The sequence below is a fragment of the Drosophila gunungcola genome, unplaced genomic scaffold (genome assembly GCF_025200985.1).
Source record: "Drosophila gunungcola strain Sukarami unplaced genomic scaffold, Dgunungcola_SK_2 000026F, whole genome shotgun sequence".
Classification (NCBI taxonomy): Eukaryota; Metazoa; Arthropoda; class Insecta; order Diptera; family Drosophilidae; genus Drosophila; species Drosophila gunungcola.
This window is the reverse complement of record NW_026453205.1, coordinates 791,069-811,179: the sequence shown is the minus strand read 5'-3', so window position 1 is coordinate 811,179 and position 20,111 is coordinate 791,069. Positions and strand designations below refer to the sequence as shown.

Here is a 20,111-nt window from a genome sequence, read left to right as displayed (position 1 = left end):
GGAACACCACCACTGCATCTTGTTGCAGCTGAAAAGTCAGCCACTGGGAGAAATTGCACGCTTGGAGCAAAACGGTAAATTCGGCGTGCCATTAAAGCTCACACTCTGGCGGCTTGGCAGTCTCTATGGGAGAGCTCAGCTAAAGGTTGCTGGACTTCTAAACTGATTTCTAACCTGCGAGCCTGGCTGGAGAGAAAACAATGTCAGGTTAATTTCCACCAAACACAGGTTCTTAGCGGATACGGGTGCTTCCGAGATTATTTCCACAGGTTCGGTCACGACACCAGTGGGGCATGCACGTGGTGCGCCTGCGGCGCGATGGAGACTGCGGAGCATGCGGCGTTCGAATGCGGCAGGCCTAGCCAAGAGCGCCAACTCCTGGAAAAATCTCTGCTAGGAAGACTTACAGTCGAAACCCTTGTGCCACTCATGCTTCAAAGCATTGTGTACTTAAGCAGAACAGATATTAAATAAGACAATAGTATAGTATACCATAATTCCAGTTAATATGGTTTTAAATCAACGCTCGAGCTTATGACGTAGACTTAGCTGGGTCTGAAAGTACTAACTTCGATGAGGTTACATTGTTATGCACCGACACGTGCGCCTTACTGGCTTAGTTGCAAATAGGTTTCCATCGAATATATGCATTTGTCTTTTGTCGGTCCCAACACGGCGAGGAGGATACGCTGGATGTATCCCGAACCCGTGACCAATCTGAGGTCGAGGCTGCAGAGGCAGCCAGGTGTCGCTACCCAATGAGTGGTGGTGGCAGGATGTCGGCCAGGAGGAGTGGCCAGAGGGCGTCGAGGAGGCTCCAGCGGTCGCCGCGGCACTTTGAAAAGAAGGCAAGCGGTGCGTCAAGTTGCACCGTCTGAACAGACGCTTGTTCAGAGTGAGGCTGAGGCCGGTGGGGGTGATGGTGTTCACCCAGGCAATTAAGCAATAATATTGCTGAAAATAAAATTAACACTGAACACTGGCTCTGGTTAAACAGGGCATAACAAAAATACATTTAAGTAATAACACAAAAAAAGGGGTTCATTTATTTGGTCCGAGTTGAAACCTGAAAGGAAAAACAAAAACAAACATAGGTCCGATTCGGCAGAGTTATAGACCAGCCACTTACATATGAAAGAAAATGAGTGGGCTAGGGGTCCAGCCGTTGTCCAAGTTCGGCGGCTCTGATAAGGTTAAGAGAAAAAAGAGAAAAGGAAACATTTTAAAACATACCAGAGAAAATGTTCATTGGCAGTAGAAGGCACCTGGAGCGAAACCTGCAGCAGCAGTATCAACCCGGAGCGAGTCGATCAACGCCGGAGCCACCCGCAGCATCAACGTGGGAAGGAGAGTGCTCAGACCGGGCCGGAGATGAAGGCGATAAAGTTACCCATTTGCCGAGGGTCAAGTCGGCAAATGAAGATCCTTTTGTATAAGCGTTTTTGTTCGTTCTTGCTGGTCAATTGGGCGTTTATATTAATTTGGTGGGAAGAACACATACATATTCTGAGCTAGCCGCACGATGTTCGTAGCAAGCAGAAAAAACATAAAACATCTGGCGCCCAAAACGTGATTGTCCTGACAATAACAATAAGATTTTTCTCCCCAGGAAAGAGGATTTCCCGAACGCCAAGCTGAGCATTACCCTGGAAGGCAGGCTGAAGGACATACGGAAAGGCCTGTCCGAATACGTCACTGAAACCCAGGAAGACCCAAAAATGGCAAAAATTTGTGCTGAGCTGGAGGAGACCTACGGAAAACCTGAGCCCAGACGCCAAACAGCTTAAAGAAAGTATGGGCGTGGAAAAGATTTAGTAGGCGGCAAGAACTAGGAGTTGAAGTCAAAACAGAAAACAAGAACAGCGTAGGCCCAGCGCACCAAAGTCGAAAAAAAAGATTACAAGATCTGGAAACACTTATAATCCTGACCGACGAGTATGAATAACTCGACAGACAGCGACTTGTTCAAGAGAACCATTTTTCGCGACATAAGTCGGCAGAGCCAGCACAAATCACGTTCAGGAGGTGTGAAGACTGTGGCGGAAGCCAATCACCTATCAACGCTCAGAATACACCACCCAATGTGATTCAGGAGAGGCTGCAAAAGAACCTCCTATTGAGACCCACAAACACCACTCAGAGCAGGCCGCACACCACACTATACAGGGCTACCACAGCACAAACAAACATAATGAACCCTCAAGAAGTCTGTCGACGATGTGGCAGGAACAGCCCAGCGGCAGAGAGGCGAGCCGGAGTCGCAGGGTGAAGTCTCTCCAAACTAACTGGCGAATTCATCCAAGAAGAGCTGCAGTTTTCCGCAGCGGTATCGATTGGTGGAAGCACTAACAAAGCCACAATTGACACCGGAGCAACCGCAAGCTTTATACGCAAGGAGGTGGCGGATATACTGGCTTGCGAAGGAAGAATTTCGAGGACGAGACGGCAAGTTAGGTTGGCAGATGGCAGATACAGCGGGATTAACACATAGCTCGAGGTACAGGTCTAATTCGGCAACAAACGATAAACAATAACCCGAAAGTGCAAGGGGAAATCAATGCAAAAGTCGACGGTTTGCTACAAATGGGTTGCATAGAGCACTCGAAAAGCCCGTACAGCTCCCCGATCATCATGGTGAAGAAGAAGAAAGCAGTCTGGAGACTGTGTGTCGATCAGGCAGATCAACGCCAAGATCTATAAAAGACCAACTCAGGAAAGCAAGATATGTAAGTAACTTGAGTTTAAAAGATGGCTACTGGCATCTGGCGAGCCGTAACTCCAGACTGGCTTAAGCGTTGAATTGTAGAGCAGAACCTTGAAGTCCAGGCAGAGGGGGGAGCGAGCGTTTATGAGCCAATGGAGGTTATTGGATTTTAGTTTTAGATGAATTTTCTTATTCAGAGTTAGCGGGGGACACGTTTGTCTGTTAAGAGTAAACGTTATGTGTTTACACTTTTGCGCATTTATTTTTATACGCCAGTCTGATAACCACCTCTCCACTACCACGAGATGATCAGCTAGTAGTGCTGTTGCCTGAATTGGGCATTTGGACCGACTTAAGATCGCGGTATCGTCTGCGAACGTAGAAGTAGTTAGGCGCTCGTTCGTGGGAATATCTGCGGTGTAAAGGAGAAATAGAGTTGGACCAAGGGCGCTACCTTGAGAAACTCCAGCCTCTATCGTGTAATCGTCGGATATTGTAGTGTTGCATCTCACGGCGAAGGCTCTGTTGTAAAGGTATGACTCAAGTATCCTGTAAGTGTTTTCCGGCAGTAACATTCTGATTTTATGCATAAGGCCATCGAGCCAGACTCGGTCGAAAGCCTGCGGAACGTCAAGGAAAACCGCGCTGCAGTATTCCCGAAACTCGAATGCAGTTCGTATTTCTGTTGTTAATCTGTTAACTTGCTCTATTGTTCCATGGCTTTCTCGAAAGCCAAATTGATGTGCCGGAATAATGTTGTGCTCTTTCAGATATGGGATTATGCGCGTCAAAAGGCATTTTTCGAGCAGTTTTGACAGACACGAGAGTAAACTTATCTCTCTATATGAGGCTGGTATTGTGTGATCTTTTTCTGGTTTTGGGATCATTATGATTACCGACTTTTTCCATTTTTTGGGAAGTAGCCAAGTCGTGTAATCCCGTTTAAGAGTTTACAAATTACCTTAACTGCACAATTAGCAACTTAGGAGTTATTAGATCACCGCCTGGGGCTTTTTTTGTTTTTAATTGCTCGCTGATGACTTTTGCAACTTCGTTTGTTTGGAACAGAATTGGCGCCGTCTCAGTTCCACCTCGAAGTGACGGCGACGGTAGTGTGAATGAATTATTTGCAGGGTTTGGCTGAAAAACATTTCGAAGGTGTAAAGCAAATGTACAGGTTCTGTCTTTGTCGCTTCTGTCCCAGCTGCCTGAAGAGTCTCTTATGGGAATTACTGTTTCGGCCGTCGCACTTAGATTTGGGTGGGCCCTCCACAGGGGATGCTTGGTGCTGGTGGGTGAAAGTTTCTTAATGTACTGGCGTTGTGCTTTTTCTTCTTCGTGCCTTAGAGCCCTGGTAAGTCTGCGACCAGCTTCCTTAAGGCTATGCTTTGAGGATGGCGATCTGCTGGTTTGCCAAGCACGCCTCAAACGTCTTTTCTCCAAAAAAAGCTGTTCGATTTCAAGTTTAGTTTTGTGTTGGTGTGTGTGCCCATCCCTCCCTTGCGGTGTAGAGACTGCGACGAGTACAGACTCCAGTGCATTGGCATAGCAGTCGATGTTCTCCTTGAAGTTGAGCTGTGGAGTTAGTTCGATGTGGGAACTTACGTACTTTTTGAACTTCAGCCAGTTGGTTCGATGCGACGTCAGCCTGCAAGGGTGCTCGATTAGTTTCGGGCTTTGAAGGAGAGTTATTAGCACTGGTGAGTGGTCCGATGATAGATCCAAAAGCGATTTTGCAGATATTAGATTGCGAGAAATATTTTTGTCACAGCAAAATCAATTAAATCAGGTAGATTTCTAGGATCTTTTGGCCAGTATGTAGGACTGCCTGGTGAAACGTAGTCCAGTTTGTTGCATGTTTTGATGAGTGCATTATATAGTTGCCTTCCTTTGGGGGTCACAAGGCGGGATCCCCAGTGTGTGTGCTTGGCGTTGTAATCATCCTGCTGCTATGAATCGCTCTCCAAGTGAATTGTAGAAGTCCATGAATTGGTCTTCGGAGACTGTAAAGCGGGCTGGGCAGTAGACAGCGGCAATGGCAAGGTTGCTGGTGCCCAACTGTAATTTTATCGATATAGCTTGCAGATAATTTTTTGCAAACCGTTGGTGAAAGTGGTGTTTGATACGGTCTCTTATTAATGTTGCCGGTTCCGCCATGTGCTTTACCATCTGGATGATCGGTGCCGTGTATCCTCGTATTTGAAAGTTATATTTGCTGGTGAGATGCGTTTCTGCCAGCAACACAACGTCGATGTGACTTTCGTTCAGAAATTGAGTTATTTCAGGTATATGCCGTGAAACACCGTTGGCGTTCCACAGAGTTATTCGGAGGCTAGGCATAATTTATTTGGACTGCTGAGCTGCAAGCATTTGTAACAAGATATTTTGGTTTTGCATTAGAGTTTGCATGGTGGTTTTCATGAAGGACATAAATTCCATCATATTTTGTTGCAAAGTTATCATCATAGTTTCCATGTTACTTTGTGGCTGTCCCATGGCCTGCTGTATGTCATCAGTTTTCGGATCTATGTGAGCTGTGCCTGATCTTAGAGCACTGGCGTAGGAAATGCTGTTGGTGGTAATCGAAGGGCCTAAATGATGACCTGGCTGCTTTGGCGAAGAAAACTTCGGGTGTCGTTTGGGATTTCATGTAAATGTTCTGGCGTGCCGTTGTCGCTCTTTGCATCCGACTTTTAATCTCCTTGTAGACTGGACAGCCCATGTAGTTTGCTGTGTGGTTTCCTTGGCAGTTTACACACTTTTTAGTGAGAGAGTCTCCCTTGTTGGCAGGGCAGGGTTCGGAGCCATGGCAGTTTGTGCATTGCACTGGCCCGTACCGTTTGTGCGGCTCTTCTGCTGTGATCCTACGGCGCAGAAGGTACTGCAACTTGTAGATCGGGTGCACTTCGTTTTTTTTTCAATGTTCTGCTGTCTGGCTCCAGCTCGACCTTGAAAAGTGGTTGCGGCTTCTTGTTTTTGTTCATAATGTTTATAACATTTTTGGCGCAAAAACCGTTTTCTTTTAAAGCCTCTATAATTTCAGAGGGGGTCACATCGGGTTATTTTCCCTTGAGGACAACTTGTAAGCCCTTGTAACTTTTCAGCTGGTACGTGTATTAATTCTTTTTGGCATCGTTTAGGTACTTCGACACTGCTCGGAAATCATCTTAGGTTTTGGATTGAAGTTTGGTTTCGCTTATATTCCCTTTCATAAGCGGAATAACATGAAAGTTATCCTTCCCGACAAGCTCAACTATTTTATTGACTAGGACGTTGGAGATCTTCTCCCGAATAAAGATAGGTGGGGGCTTAAGTTTCTTTGGGGCTAATTCTTCGTACTCTGTTCCAGAATGGAAAATCTACTTTCATTTAATGGCCCGAGATTTTCAGGGCCTTTGTTGGTACGGTTTTTTTTGGGCATATTGCCGTCAGATTTTTTTGGGGGGGATTAGCTTGCGTTTGGAAATATTAATATAGCGATCCATGCCTGTCTGCATGGCCGAACCCACTTGCGGAATTGTAATTTTTTCTACCGTAGCTTTGTTTTTGCCGTTTGACCCGATTTTTGCCCTCGGTTGTGTTGTTGCTTTACCCTCTGCAGAAGAAGAGAGTTGAGTCGTTATTGCATTGTTGGCAACAGAGACCGTTGTAGTTGACGTAGCAGTTGCTGTTGTTGTTGCACTAGGTGGCTGAAGCTCGGTTGGAGTTTTGCATTGCTCACTCCATAAGCATACGGGCCAAAGAGAGACGACGTTTGTCTTGCTCTCTCTGAATTTTTTCACGGGCTTCGTCTTGTTGTTTTTTGCGTTGATTGCGCTGATCCACGTTCTTACTCATTTATTGATATTAATTAATTAATTAACTAAAACTTTAGTTTACGATATGCGAATTAACATCGCGAATCGCAAAACCTCGCGTTTATACATTTTTTCAAACGTTTTCGACTTATATAGGTTATTATAATTATTACAAAGAACATGAAAGCGTTCATCCAGGCCAACATTTTAGGTACATCTTGGCAAGTTAAGATGATGGTTGTTGCGGGTTGGTTTAAAAGGCACATTAAAAGTTAAAAGGCTTATTAATTCTATGGAGTTATGCACAATTTTGTGCATATAAAAAATTCAAAGCATGATTCTACGATTTACGTGAGTAGGTAAATTAAGCAATAGTAATCTTCTACAGTAAGAAGGCATCTTGATTTTCGCACCTTTCCCTCGTCTGGTCACACTGTTTTGTTTTGATCTCTGTCAAGTATTGACAGATATTGCCATCTGATTGTAGCGCTTCTGAGTTGTGCCCTTCATATAAGGTTGAACGTTGACGCACTACAAACGGTACAAACAACGAAACCAAGCACGAGCTTATTACGCCCGGTCCATTTTAGAACAGTGGGCAATTATCGAGTTCGCGAGGGAAACAAAAATAAAATAAATAAAATATAGAGACATTTATAAACAAAATAAAACTAAGTTGGTGCAAATATCTTGTCATTTAACGTTTGTAAGGTGTTTTTCATAGGCTGGGATAGGCTTCAGTCCGGCCAGAGTCCTCTACAGTTAAATTTGTAGAAACACAGGAGACGAAAACGGGACTGGGAGTTGCCGCCGGGATTTTGTTATCGGGATCACGTGACCGGCCTCGCCGTCCGTGTTGCGTAGAGAAAACAGACCTCGGAAACGCCTCACGAAAACGGGACCGGCGTAGATTTCACTTGCGGGGATTTTGACTGGGCCCTGCGCGGAGCGCAGGGGAGGACGCGTCCGGCAAGTGTTCGGATTGCGCAGAGTAAACCTCGGAAAACGTAAATATGGGAGCTTGTCCAACGTGATTCGGCACGCGGGCAGCTTTGGCTTCCGTGTGTAGAGAAAACAAACCTCGGAGACGCAACTCAGAAGCCTCACTGGCCCGAAAAAGCCTTTCGGTGAAATTCACTAAATTTTACTAGCCTGTCCCTAACCTGGACGTGAGTAGAAAAGACCGGCGGTAGTTTCCCGCGTTTTTTCCCCGGTCTGATAAGCGTTCGTATTGCGTAGAAAAAGCAGACCTCGGAGACGCAACACGAGAACTTCCCCAACCTGGAGTAGCACGTGGGTAGCTTTGGTGTCCGCGTTGCGTAGAGAAAACAGACCTCGAAAACGCAATGCGGCAACCTGGCCAACCCGAAAAAGCACTCCCCGAAGTTCACTAAATTTTATTAGCTGTCCCTAACCTGGACGTGAGTAGAAAAGGCCGGCGGTAGTTTCCCGCGCTTTTCTCCGGTATGGTAAGCGTTCGTATTGCGTAGAGAAAACAGACCTCGGAGACGCAACACGTGAACTTGCCCGACCAGGATCCTGTGGTTGCGCCCATAGGCAAAAATTAAAAAAAAATTGACAGTACTGTTGACGCAGGTTTATATTAATTTATTTCAATTCTTGAGTTTTTATTTTATTTAATTTCTGTTCAGCTTAGCTTTTTCACGTCTGCTTCCAATTGTTTCTCTCAATTCAAGTGTTACCCTATTCTGATCTTCACATAGTCCTTACTACTTATTCTACATTATTGGAACATCGGAATGGAACATAAGTGTTATTATTATTAAATTATTAAATAGTCACATCTTATATCCACTTGATCTATACAGCTTCCAATATACTGCTAACAGCTCGTCCATCCTGACAATTAGATCGTCCTCGATCGTGGGTTTCTAATATTATAAAAGTTTTTCTTAATATTATATGTTTTAGTTAGTAATAATTTTGACTAGTTATGATATATAATTAAATTAATTTAGCTTATATTAGGAGTTAATTTCACACTGATTACGCCAATCTGCCCATTTTCGTATCCGACATGCTTCTACAATTCCTTCATAGGGAATTTGACTAATTTGACAATTTTCAATATCACTTATGACATATCTATCGATTGGCAATATCTTTTTAACGATATATGGTCCTTTGTACTTTGGTACAAACTTTTTGTTTGTACCAATTGTGGTGTCAATGTTTCGCATTACAACAAAATCGCCTTCCTCAAATTCTATATGGTCTTTATGATTTTTCTGAAAATATTCTTTGCTCCTTTTCTGGCACTGTTCTATTTTATCTGAAGAATTCTTACGCACATTTTCTAAATCACTCTGTGGTATATCATTTCTATCATCTAAGTATTCTGTTAATGCGTCAATATTGCAACCTCTCTGCTGAACTCCAAATAATAATACTGAGGGTAATTCCTTTGTAGTTGAATGCATTGAATTATTAATGGCATATTCGGCCCTATCTAAAAGTTTGCTCCAGTCTTCATGCTTAATTGGTTAAGTTATCTTGGCCAGCATCGCTTTTATTGTCCTATTTACTCTCTCCACCTGTCCGTTCGCTTGAGGTGACGCAGTTGCTACCTTAACGTGTTCGATATTAATTTCTAATAAAAATTTGGCAAATTCTAATGACCGTAAAACATGTTCCTCTATCACTTACAACTCTACGTGGTCGACTATAGTATTGAAAATATTTCGAAAAACACGTGTTGACTTCTTTTGTACTCGTTGAATTCACTGGATACAACTTAACAAATTTGGTAAATCCATCAATAATTACTAGCTAATGTTTCTTTTTCGATATAACTGAAGGTAAAGGTCCAAAATGGTCTATGTGTAATGTATCAAACGGAATTGGTCGCTTAGGTATATTATGAAGTGTTCGATTATTCGCATGTGTGGGTACCGTAAACATGATACACTTTAAGTAATTTCCAATAAATGCATCTATTTTAGCTTTCATGTTCGGAAACCAATAGTGTCTCATTATTTCTTTTAAGCACTTCTCGGAACCTAAATGACATAAATTTTCATGAACCCTCCTAATTATATGGGATTCCATTTCAGCTGGTACATATAGCAATTCAATATCATTCTCACCTAATCTATAAACAATTCCATCGCTTAATATAAAGTTCTTCACACTTCCTTGTTCTAATTGTTCTTTCAATTTCACTATAATACTATCTCTATTTTGCGTTATCTGAAGCTGAAGGTTGATGTCGTCACTGTCAATTACTGAAACTATTTGATCTTTGTTGTCACTATTTTGGATATTCACTACTGGTTCATATTCAAAACTCTCATTTAAGACTGAAGGGTATCTACTTAATGAATCAACATGAGTCATATATTTTCCACTACGATGCTTAAGGGTATAATTGTAATTAGCCAATTCTAAAGCCCATCTGGCAATGCTCGAGTTAAGGCGTCTTTTCCCTAGGCACAAAACTACTGCATTACAATCTGTTACTATGTTAAACGGAATTCCTTCTAAATATATTCTGAATTTTCGTAATGAATAAACTACAGCTAATGTTTCCAATTTAAAGCTTTCATATCTAGCTTCTAGTTTTGTTGCTCTTTGTGAAAAATAGGCTATTGGGTGAAACTTATTATCATCCTGCTTTTGCAACAAAATTCCTCCAAATCCCTCGCTACTTGCGTCGCAATGCAATTCAGTCTCTCGATTTGGGTTGTACAAGGATAATATGGGAGATGAAATTAATTTGTCACGAAGATATTCAAAAGTTATTATACAATCCTCACTAAGTTCATACTTAACACCTGCTTTTGTGAGCTCTTGCAATGGCTTTGCTATTTTTGAGTATGCCGGAATAAACCTCCTAAAGTAAGAAAATAGTCCTAAACATTTCTGCATACCGTGGCGATCTTTTGGTATCGGAAGATGTTTAATAGTTGATGTGTGCTCATAATTCGGACTTATTCCTTTTTCACTCAGTGTATACCCTAAAAATTCAATGCTTTTGTAAGCGAACTGGCACTTATTTATTTTAATTTCCAATCGGTACTCTGCTAAAATTCGTAATACTCTTCCTACAATCTTAAAATGTTCGTTCAATGTTTTCGAGCCTATAGCAATATCGTCTATATAAACTACTACATTTCCTTCGCGAATCAAAGGTTGCAGAATAAAGTTAATAAATCTCATATTCTTGTATATTCATATTGACCGGAAGGTGTTACAAATGCTGTATACTGCACGGAACTTTCTGCTACTTTCACTTGATGGTACCCATTTTTCAAATCTAACAATGTAAAATACTTATTTCCTTCTAATCTCTCTAAGCAGTCATCTATGAGGGGAAGGGGGTATCCGTCTCGAACGGTTATCTTATTAAGTTGTCTATAATCTACACACATACGCTTTTCTCCAGATTTTTTCTTAACAAGAACGATAGCGGAACTATAGGGTGAATTGCTTTCTCTTTTGAATCCTTTTTTCAATAACTCATCAATTTTTGAATCTACTTCTTTCTTCTCCTGATACGAAAGTCTTCTTGGTAAAGTGCGTACCGGTTCTTCAGACTTAAGTCTTTGCCTCATTTCATAACTATGTTGGATCGCTGGGATGTTAGATAAACATAAGTAATTCAATCTTATTATTTCACTGAGTTCGCTTCGATCTTCATCACTTAACTTCGGGTCAATGTCAAAACTTTCATCATCCTGAAATACATCAATACTATATATATACGGAATGCTGTCGTCACTAACTATTTCATTTTCTATACACAACTCTTCAAAATCTCTACTGCTTTCTAAATGGTCACTGTCTCTATATGTTTCACTATTCTGAAGTCTATTTATTGGTTCAATACTCACTGTTTTCAATGGTTCACTATCCTTAAATAAATTCACTTCTACAATTTCTTTTACCTTATCCTTAGAAATCAATTTTATTCCAAATTTCTCAAAAAACTTACGGCCTAACAGAACATTAGTTGAAACATAATTATTGGGTACAACAAAAAATGAAATTTCTTCTTCTATGTTTTGAAAAACGAGCCTGACAAAAATTTTTCCGAATGTTTTAATTTTAAATCCATTAACTCCATAGTAATTCGTCGGCTAAAGTTTTTATAAGGAATCGCAGAGTGCTGAATTAAATTAATGGCGCTTCCCGTATCGAACATGGCAGACAGAAGAGTTACGTTAGGCTTATGTTGGCAATCAGTGTAAAAATATACTCCTACCTGGTTAAAAATCGGAATAAACATATTAGGCTCCTCTTCGTCATCTCGTATCGGCTGGTTGTTGGCTGCTCCCACCACTCTCGGATCACTTGCTGGCTTCTGCTGACAATCCTTTAGCATATGTTGGAGGGATCCACAACGGAAACAAGATCCCTTCTCGCGTTTCGGCGCAGTGCACGACGAAGCGTAGTGCCCATAAGCAGAGCAATTGTAGCACCGGACTGTTTTCCGATCTCCTCCAGTATTTTCCATGCGCTGAGGAAAATTGTGTGACTTCTTCCTTAGATTGCCATTCTTCCAAGCCAATTCCTTCAATTGTGCGATTGTTGTTGCTGTGTACAATATAGCGATATTGGCTGAACGATCGCGAAAACCATCAATGACGAACTGCACTGTCAATTTTTCGTCAATATTTGCACGCATAACAATTTCCTCCATTAGAAGTATGTATCCCATAACGGTGTTCTTCGCGGGGTTAAACATGGTTTCCTTAAGTAGCAATACAATATCAGCAGTTGAGCTTCCACGACCGAATGTTTTTATGAAATTTGTCTTAAATTCGTCGTAAGTGTTCGATCGATCAACACTCACAAACAAGTCGGCATCTGTACCCGATTTCATCAACATTCGTACGCAGCGCAGTTGAAAATTTGTACATGTGTTGATATCTCTGCAGACTCTCTCAAAATTCAAAATCCACTTAAGGGCTTCCTCATTTTCAGTGGCAGAGAACGGGCTCACGAGGTGCTTCACCATTTGGAGGTCATCTGTCGTTTTGTCGACGTTTTTCATCAATCCGGCCCATATTTTCTTCTTCTCAGCAACCCTTATGGCGGCGTCAAGCAGTGCTTCTTCTTCTTCCAATGTCTGGATGCCTTCGGTAGCGGCTCCTTGGCTTAATACTTCCATTTTGGAGTTCTCCTCCTCCAATATGCTTTCTGGGATTTCAGCCACTTCTTGGTATCCAGCATCCAAAGCAAGCTTGCGCAATTGCCTTAAAGTTGCACTTGCAGGGAACTCGATTTCGTTGGCTTGTAGCCACTCACCAATTTGTGTCTTGTCCATTTCAGAATGGCGACGTAATTATAAAAGCGGAAAAAATGTGTGCTCTCAGGTATGGCTATGTAGGCGAATGTATTAATGGGACTATCCCACTTCTGAAGTTGTTGACGCAGGTTTATATTATTTATTTCAATTCTTGAGTTTTTATTTTATTTAATTTCTGTTCAGCTTAGCTTTTTCACGTCTGCTTCCAATTGTCTCTCTCAATTCAAGTGTTACCCTATTCTGATCTTCACATAGTCCTTACTACTTATTCTACATTATTGGAACATCGGAATGGAACATAAGTGTTATTATTATTAAATTATTAAATAGTCACATCTTATATCCACTTGATCTATACAGCTTCCAATATACTGCTAACAGTACCAAAAGTTATCGATAAGTATACAAATTGTCTCAAAAATGACCAAGCTTCTTAATGGCAAACCGGATTTTTCTGGAAATCTAACGGGACTTTCTAAAAATAGAACGCAAAGCGTTAAAACTTGTTCAATTTTGCAGCGCAACGGCGTTACTTTAGCATTTCGTCAAAACAAAGTTGCACTTTAATGTGGTCAAACGTTCGCAAGAGAGGTCCGAATTAGTTTATTTAAAATGAACTTTAAAGTTTCAGGTATTTACTTTACTAAGTTTTTTTTTTGAAATTAATCTGTTTGATTTGTTATTTTTTGTGTATGTTTTGATTATTAATTCTTTTTTTGTTATGTATTATGTGAACGTCATTTTCATGTTTAAATAGACTTTTAGATACGTTACCCCCCGATCCCCCCTTTAGGAGTGTTATCAGTGTATTTGTCAATGTTTGAAGGTAATAAAAACGTTAAGTGTAGCTGCTTATACTTTCTAAATTGTGTGTATTCATTAATAAACTTATGCTGTCTTACTGTTTTCAGGGTCAAATTTGCGACGCAGTCTGCTGCTCTTCCTGTGCTTGTGTGATGTTTCTTTTGTGTTCGTCATTTGTGTTTGTAGACAATTTTGGATATTCTTTTTTTCGCTCATTTATTTCATTTTATTTATTATCATTTTCTATAGGCGCTTCTTGTAACTGCGAATTTTCACGCATGTACATCTTTGATCTTTGGTGCACAGAAGAGAGCAAAAATGCCGATAAAACTCGAAGAGTAATTACTTTGGTAGAAGAGAGCATTAAGAACAAGGGATACGCAGTTGACATGATAACACTTAAGAGCTGCATTAGTTACATTTGCAAAAAAATTATTGCCTTTTGGACTAAATACAAGCATACAAGGTGAGTGTCAAGAGTTTAATTGTTCAATATCACTCTAAAAATAAAATTTTAGCACTGTAACTTCATTGGAAGTATCTTTGCGCACCATCGCCATATAAGCCATACTAAGGTGCTATGTGAGCTATAGGATAGAGTCTTTCGATGTAGCCATTTTTTTTATTCTATATTCTCATATTTTTTTTAAATTTTTGAGGAAAATTTCACAACGATATCTCAACGGGAAATATTTATGGCCGCGGCTCCATACAAGCGCTGGGTGCGGTCAAGTGTCTGCTCGAGTTCACGGGGGCGGCAAAAGCGGCATACCGCATATTTAGGCATCATGTTAATAGCTCTCGCCATTATCAGGCGGTTGTTATTATTAGGAGTAAAATTAGAGGCCCTGCCGATGCCGTGATGTCCTCGTTTAGCACTGTGTTGAATTTTCATGCGTGAGCAGGAGTTGGGCACCCTTAGGCTGGGAAATCTCCCCCTTCTGCAGTAATACGATGATGTTGAGAAAAAGCTCACCCTCCTCAGAAATAAGCCTACTATGTCGTACGACGCTTCGGCGGCATAGGTCTTATGCGACAAATTCCGGAATGATGCCCGCCGAGTATTTATTTAGGGATTAAAACGCAATCTCACAGTCCTCTTCTCGGCAAAGCCGAAGGACATGCCATCAGCACTTGCTTTGGCACAAGAGGTGTAGTCGGACCACGATAGGTACATCCGTATTCGCAGCTTCATTTGCGATGAGTAGTACATAATAAGGGCACTGACGAAGCGGGCAACCGTATAATGCGGCTGGTATTGGACTTTCGCAAATTGAACGAGAGGACAATAGCTGATCGCTATCCCATGCCAAATATCTCTATGATACTAGGGAGTTTAGGCAGTGCCAGGAACTTCACAACGCTCGATTTGAAATTAGTGAAATCCAAGAGGAGACTAGGCAACAAGTTCTCACCGTTAAGCGAGGAGAAAACTGTGGAAGCGGACATGGTGGTGGGCTACCCAAATTTTATAAAACACTACAATAAATCCAAAATTAACCTGCTCACTTCCATTCCTCTGCTATTCATTTTGATCCTAACATCGGCACACGTCACAGACTACTCGCAGGCCAAGTACATTCCCATCATTGATAGACGAATTTTAATTCGCATTCGTGAGACACTCAGCGAATCTCTCAGAGTATAGGCGAGTGGTGGAAGAGACTGGTGGCACGATTAACATGTTTCCCCAGTCACAGATGCAGAAGCTTTTGAGCGTAGATGTCGCTCTCCTGCGTGGCCTGCTCGAATCATTGATCATCCACCTTAGGGTAGCTAGAAGTTTAGACGCCTTGGGAGCGGCTTTAAAAGTAGTGGCCGGAACTCCAGACGCGGATTACCTTGAAAAAATCAAACTTAACGAATTCCAACTTTTCAATGCAAACAATAGACAGATAAATATTAGCAACAAAATACAAGAACAAAACAATAGTATCTCCAACACTGTCAATCAAATTATGAGGTCGGCTAAAGAATCCCAATGTTATCGTCTCGGAATAGGATGATTGCAAGGGAGCTGCAATATTTATTGCTAGCAATAGCTCTTGCTAAAATCAATGCCGTTAGCCCTAGCATATTAGATCATGCAGACCTGGAAAGTGTGTGGATCGAGGAGCCCACAGAAACCCCCATTAAATTGCGTCCGTTAAAATATTACATTCTGTTGACATTTTGCATTTCATCATTAAATTTCCTTAAATTAAGTCAGCCTGCGTCAAAACCACCGTTTTCCCTTGTCACACAACGACACAATACTCAGACTTGAGGACAAGGTCATAGGATTGCAGCGGAAAGAAAAAACTGCTAAGTGTCACCTGGAGCCACATTTTGGCAACTGGCGCTGAGAAGATCATGCGCCCAGGAACTCCACACAGCGATTTGCATCCCATCACCTACGTGTATGATGGAATCATCATCATTAACGATCGCGCGGCTCGTGTGAGTGCGGACATTGCACTTACGTCCACATACGGAGAACTCACCTCATCACCTTCATTGAGAGTGCCACGGCTAACGGGACCCGGTACGTCAATCATGACACGGCCCAGAATAGGGCACCAGGAGTAGTTAGCTCGCCCTCCCTGAACATCACCTTGGAACACGACATTTTTGCCTTCCATACCTTCACCGCTTGAGTGAGCGTAACCTGGAGCATATTAAGAAATTCGAGGAGGATATCATTGTACATCGCTCACAACAAAAACTGCTAATTGCGGGAGCGATTTGCTGCGCGTTTATCTATCTCACTTATCGGCGAGTCACTCAAGCCCAGAGATCCACGGCCCAACTAAGGGAGGTGATTTCCCAAATAGGGTCGGGCGAGGGCGACCTTAAATTTGAAAGAGGAGTAGTTAACTAAGTTAACCGGGCGACGGCAATGACCGATCGTCCGACAGCTCGCTCCGTCCAAATTGCTGACACAGCGTTTGGCCGGAAGCCCGTGCATAGCCGGCAAGCACTACCCACTGGAGTAGCCGCTATGAGTTTCATTTCTGTTAGCTTTAAGTTCAGTTCTGATTTGACATTCAAAGAATAAAGATCCACTGCTCGTGTAAACTTAGTTCCGACCATCTGTCAATAAAACCTTATTATTGAATAACTGTCTGGGTCCCTACGCCAGGAGTTAAGTAAAGGCAGTCAACCTTCCAACATGAACTTCCTAATTCATCATAGGGAACTTTTCGGCCAGCCGGCCAGCAGCCAGCAGTCAGCATCCAGCAGTAAGCAGCCAGCAAGTATCAGTGGACCTGTCGTACGCTCCCACCAAGAAGACAAGAAAAGCCGCCGTTTGCCGACGGCAATCCGCTTATTCACTTGACCTTATTATTCTATTAATTTATATATTCTTGATCAGGATCAATAGCCGAGTCGATCTAGCTATGTCCGTCTGTCTGTCCGTCTGGCCGTCTGTCTATCTTTCCGTCTATATAAAAGCTAGAGATTTGGGACTTGGCATGCAGATTCCGATAGTGCAGTGAAAGTTTTTTTCAAAACGGAGCCGCGCCCACTCTTACGCCCACAAATCAGAAAAGTATATACTGTCATCCTGAGACATATTAGAAGGTTGGGGTTGTTGTTGTGAGTGCGTTTCGGTCATGTCTGTCGGTAGACGATTATTATTTTAGGAGTTATGGGGCTATGAAGTTCTCTGCCGCCTCTGTTCTGCCGCTGCTAGTGGATGGGAGTGAGAAAAATAGAGAGAGAGAGAGAATTACAAAACTGTGAGCGGGGAGGTGGGGGTGCTGCACGCTCTTAGCTTCTAATGTTAGTTATGCAGTTCGACAGATGGCGCCACGTCAAATTGTTTTGCAGGGGAAATACTTAAGTTGAAGTTTGTTGGCTGTGTAACGGAAATCTAATACTCGGGGAACTCGAATATAGGGTTCTTTCTTGTTGTTCTCTGTGCATTTATATGAACTACCTTCATGCCTTAAAATTTAATACTAGTTTGTATTAACGAACGCGAAACTTGTATGACTGCATTAGGATTCGACTGATTTATATGCGATAATAACATGTGTGAAGTTAGCGAAAATGCGACGACGAATGGGAGTGGTTTCGATGGAGTTCAAATGATCACTAAATTTAATGGTCCAACAATTTCTCTTAGAACCTGGCGAGAGACGGGGCGAATTCGCAAGAGCGAGCGGACGAAAGCTTTATTGGCTCCTGCTGTCGCCTTACAACTAATGACTTCAATTTAAATAATCGCGCCAAGTGCGCAAACACCGCCCCTCTGAAGGGACGACGTCCTTCAGCCCAGCCCGATACTCCCCCTCCTGCGTCCTGACGTCCGCCACGCGAACCTTGCTATCGGCGTCGGCGTGCATCGCTACCACACGGCCTATCCTCCACTGCTGAGGCGGAAGGTTGTCTTCGGCGACGACGAGAGCGCTCCAACGACGATGTTGGGCTCCCCTGGTGCCACTTGGACCGCTGCTGGAGGCTGGAGATGTACTCCCGAGACCATCGCTGCCAAAACCTGTGCTTGGGAGACGAGACACCTCGCCATCGTCGTAAGCAGGTCAGGCTGATCTGGTCCGGGAGCGCCGCTGATGGTGGGGCTATCAGCAGATGACCGGGTCGCCGTCGTTCGGGTCGCTGCTTAGAACTCCGAGGGGCCTGGTTTTGAGCACGGCCTCCACGCTGGTGAGGAGAGTTCCGAGCTCCTCCCTGTAATTAGCAGTGTGGTTTCCACCACAGTTCGTACATTTTCTCAGTGCTGGGTCTTCTTTGTTACCCGTGCAAGCTTCTATACAGTGCAGGTCGCCACAGGCAACACAGACTGGTCGCAGGGTGCAAGAACTTTTTGTGTGCCCAAACTCCTGGCAGTTTGTACACTGTACCGGGCCGTTTCGTTTATGCGGCTCCTCTACGGTTATTCTTCGATGGAGTAGGTATTGCAGTTTGTAGTTGGGGTGCACTGCGTTTTTCTTCAGAGTAGTCGCTTCTGGTTTGAGTTCAATCTTGAAGATTGGCTGAGGAATTGTTGCCCTGTTGGTTATGTTCATTACGTTTTTAACGTCAAAACCATTTTCTTTATGTCCTTCAGCTATATCTGCTACCGGGACGGTTGACTCGATACCCTTCATTACAACTTGAAGTCCTTTGCTACTTTTGAGTTGGTAGGTGTAATAATAAACACGCTCACTGTCCAGAAAGTTTGTTACAGAGCGGTAGTTGGCTTCATTGGTGATCTGGAGCTTGGTTTCAGATATATTACCTCTTTTTAAAATAGTAACATTAAAGTTATTTTGCCCAATTTTCTGCTTGAGTTTATTGATAAGATCTGAACAATTTTGATCTCTAATATAAATAGGTGGTGGCTTAATAATTTTATTGGCTTGGGTGGCTGACCGTCATCTTTTTCGAACTCGCCAAGTATGGCAAATTTGTTTGCAGAAGTTGCCGTAGTGGTGTTGTTTGAAGTTTTCGTAAGTTTAGGCAAATTTGTTTCTCTAGCTTTTTGCGGAATAAGTTTTCTTTTTATTTGTACATACCGATCGATCCCAGACTGTACAAGCGTAGATTGTGAAAGCTTTGCAGCAGAAGCTAGTATTGCTCGCGATTCCAAAATCGGCCACACGTTGGTCGATGTTGAAGTTGTTGTTGTTGTAGTCAGTTGTTATTGAGGGCACCGTATTAGTGAGCGCACAAGCTGATGTAGTCGGTGCGTCTATAGGTGGTTCCCCCCTTCCACCTATAGACGCACCGACTACATCAGCTTGTGCTGATGACTGAGTTGGAGCAGCGCAGCTTGAGTTGGTAAATAGTGCTGGCGAAAGAGACAATGCTCTCTCAGTAGCGGGCGGCGACATTGCACTTGTTGTTGTGTTATTTACTGTCTCCGATGAGACAAATATTAAGTATGCATTATTTTTCGAAGACGAAGACAGTTGAAGCGAAGACAGTCGACGCGCGTCTTGCTGTTGTTGTTGTTGTACACGACTTTGACTCACTGGCTTGCTGTTGGCACTTTTCAATAACGTACCCGCAGGCATTGTTATTTAGTTTAATTTATTTAAATCTTCGTATTTGTTCCCGTTCACTCGGCGGAGCGATCGGAAACACGTCTACCTCGGGTAGTTGGTTCTGTTTTCACATCCTGAAATCAACTGCAAAGTGACAATAATGCTATTGCGATAAGATCGAACAGCTGAGCTACCCGAGCTTTTATGTTTGGCGCGTTCTGAATATCGTAATTATTTTAAAAGCTACCCGCCCGTTTAACCTTATTCGAATATTCATATTTATTTTTCCTAACCATGCGCAGCACACTCCTCCTGTTGGGGTTGGACTATATTATTAACGCGTTGGCGTCTTTGGCCCGATTGACGCTGAGACGAGTTCTGCCTTTTGTAATTGTTATTACTCTGTAGCTTCCCCCAGCTTGTTTCCTGCCTGAATTTGGCCTTTATGGGTTGAACTTTATTCTGATCTACGGTTTCAGGATTCCTGCGCTTCGGCCATAGGTTGTCCTCAAGAGGTGAAGTGCGGATTTTTATCCTCACCTCTCCATTGCTTTCCCTCACCC

At 42.7% G+C, this 20,111-nt stretch overlaps 1 protein-coding gene and 1 long non-coding RNA gene across 2 annotated transcripts; both read left to right on the top strand.

The window, feature by feature from the left end:
* The first annotated feature begins 13,259 nt into the window (after positions 1 to 13,259).
* LOC128263910 (uncharacterized) lies at positions 13,260 to 14,032 on the top strand. Its single transcript, XR_008268566.1, has 3 exons — positions 13,260 to 13,403; positions 13,684 to 13,741; positions 13,826 to 14,032. It is a non-coding gene; the product is annotated as an uncharacterized LOC128263910 (long non-coding RNA).
* Positions 14,033 to 14,822: 790 nt separating this feature from the next.
* LOC128263913 (uncharacterized) lies at positions 14,823 to 15,224 on the top strand. The gene has a single exon (XM_052999191.1). The coding sequence runs from the start codon at positions 14,823 to 14,825 to the stop codon at positions 15,222 to 15,224; it is 402 nt and encodes a 133-aa protein (XP_052855151.1).
* Positions 15,225 to 20,111: the final 4,887 nt, after the last annotated feature.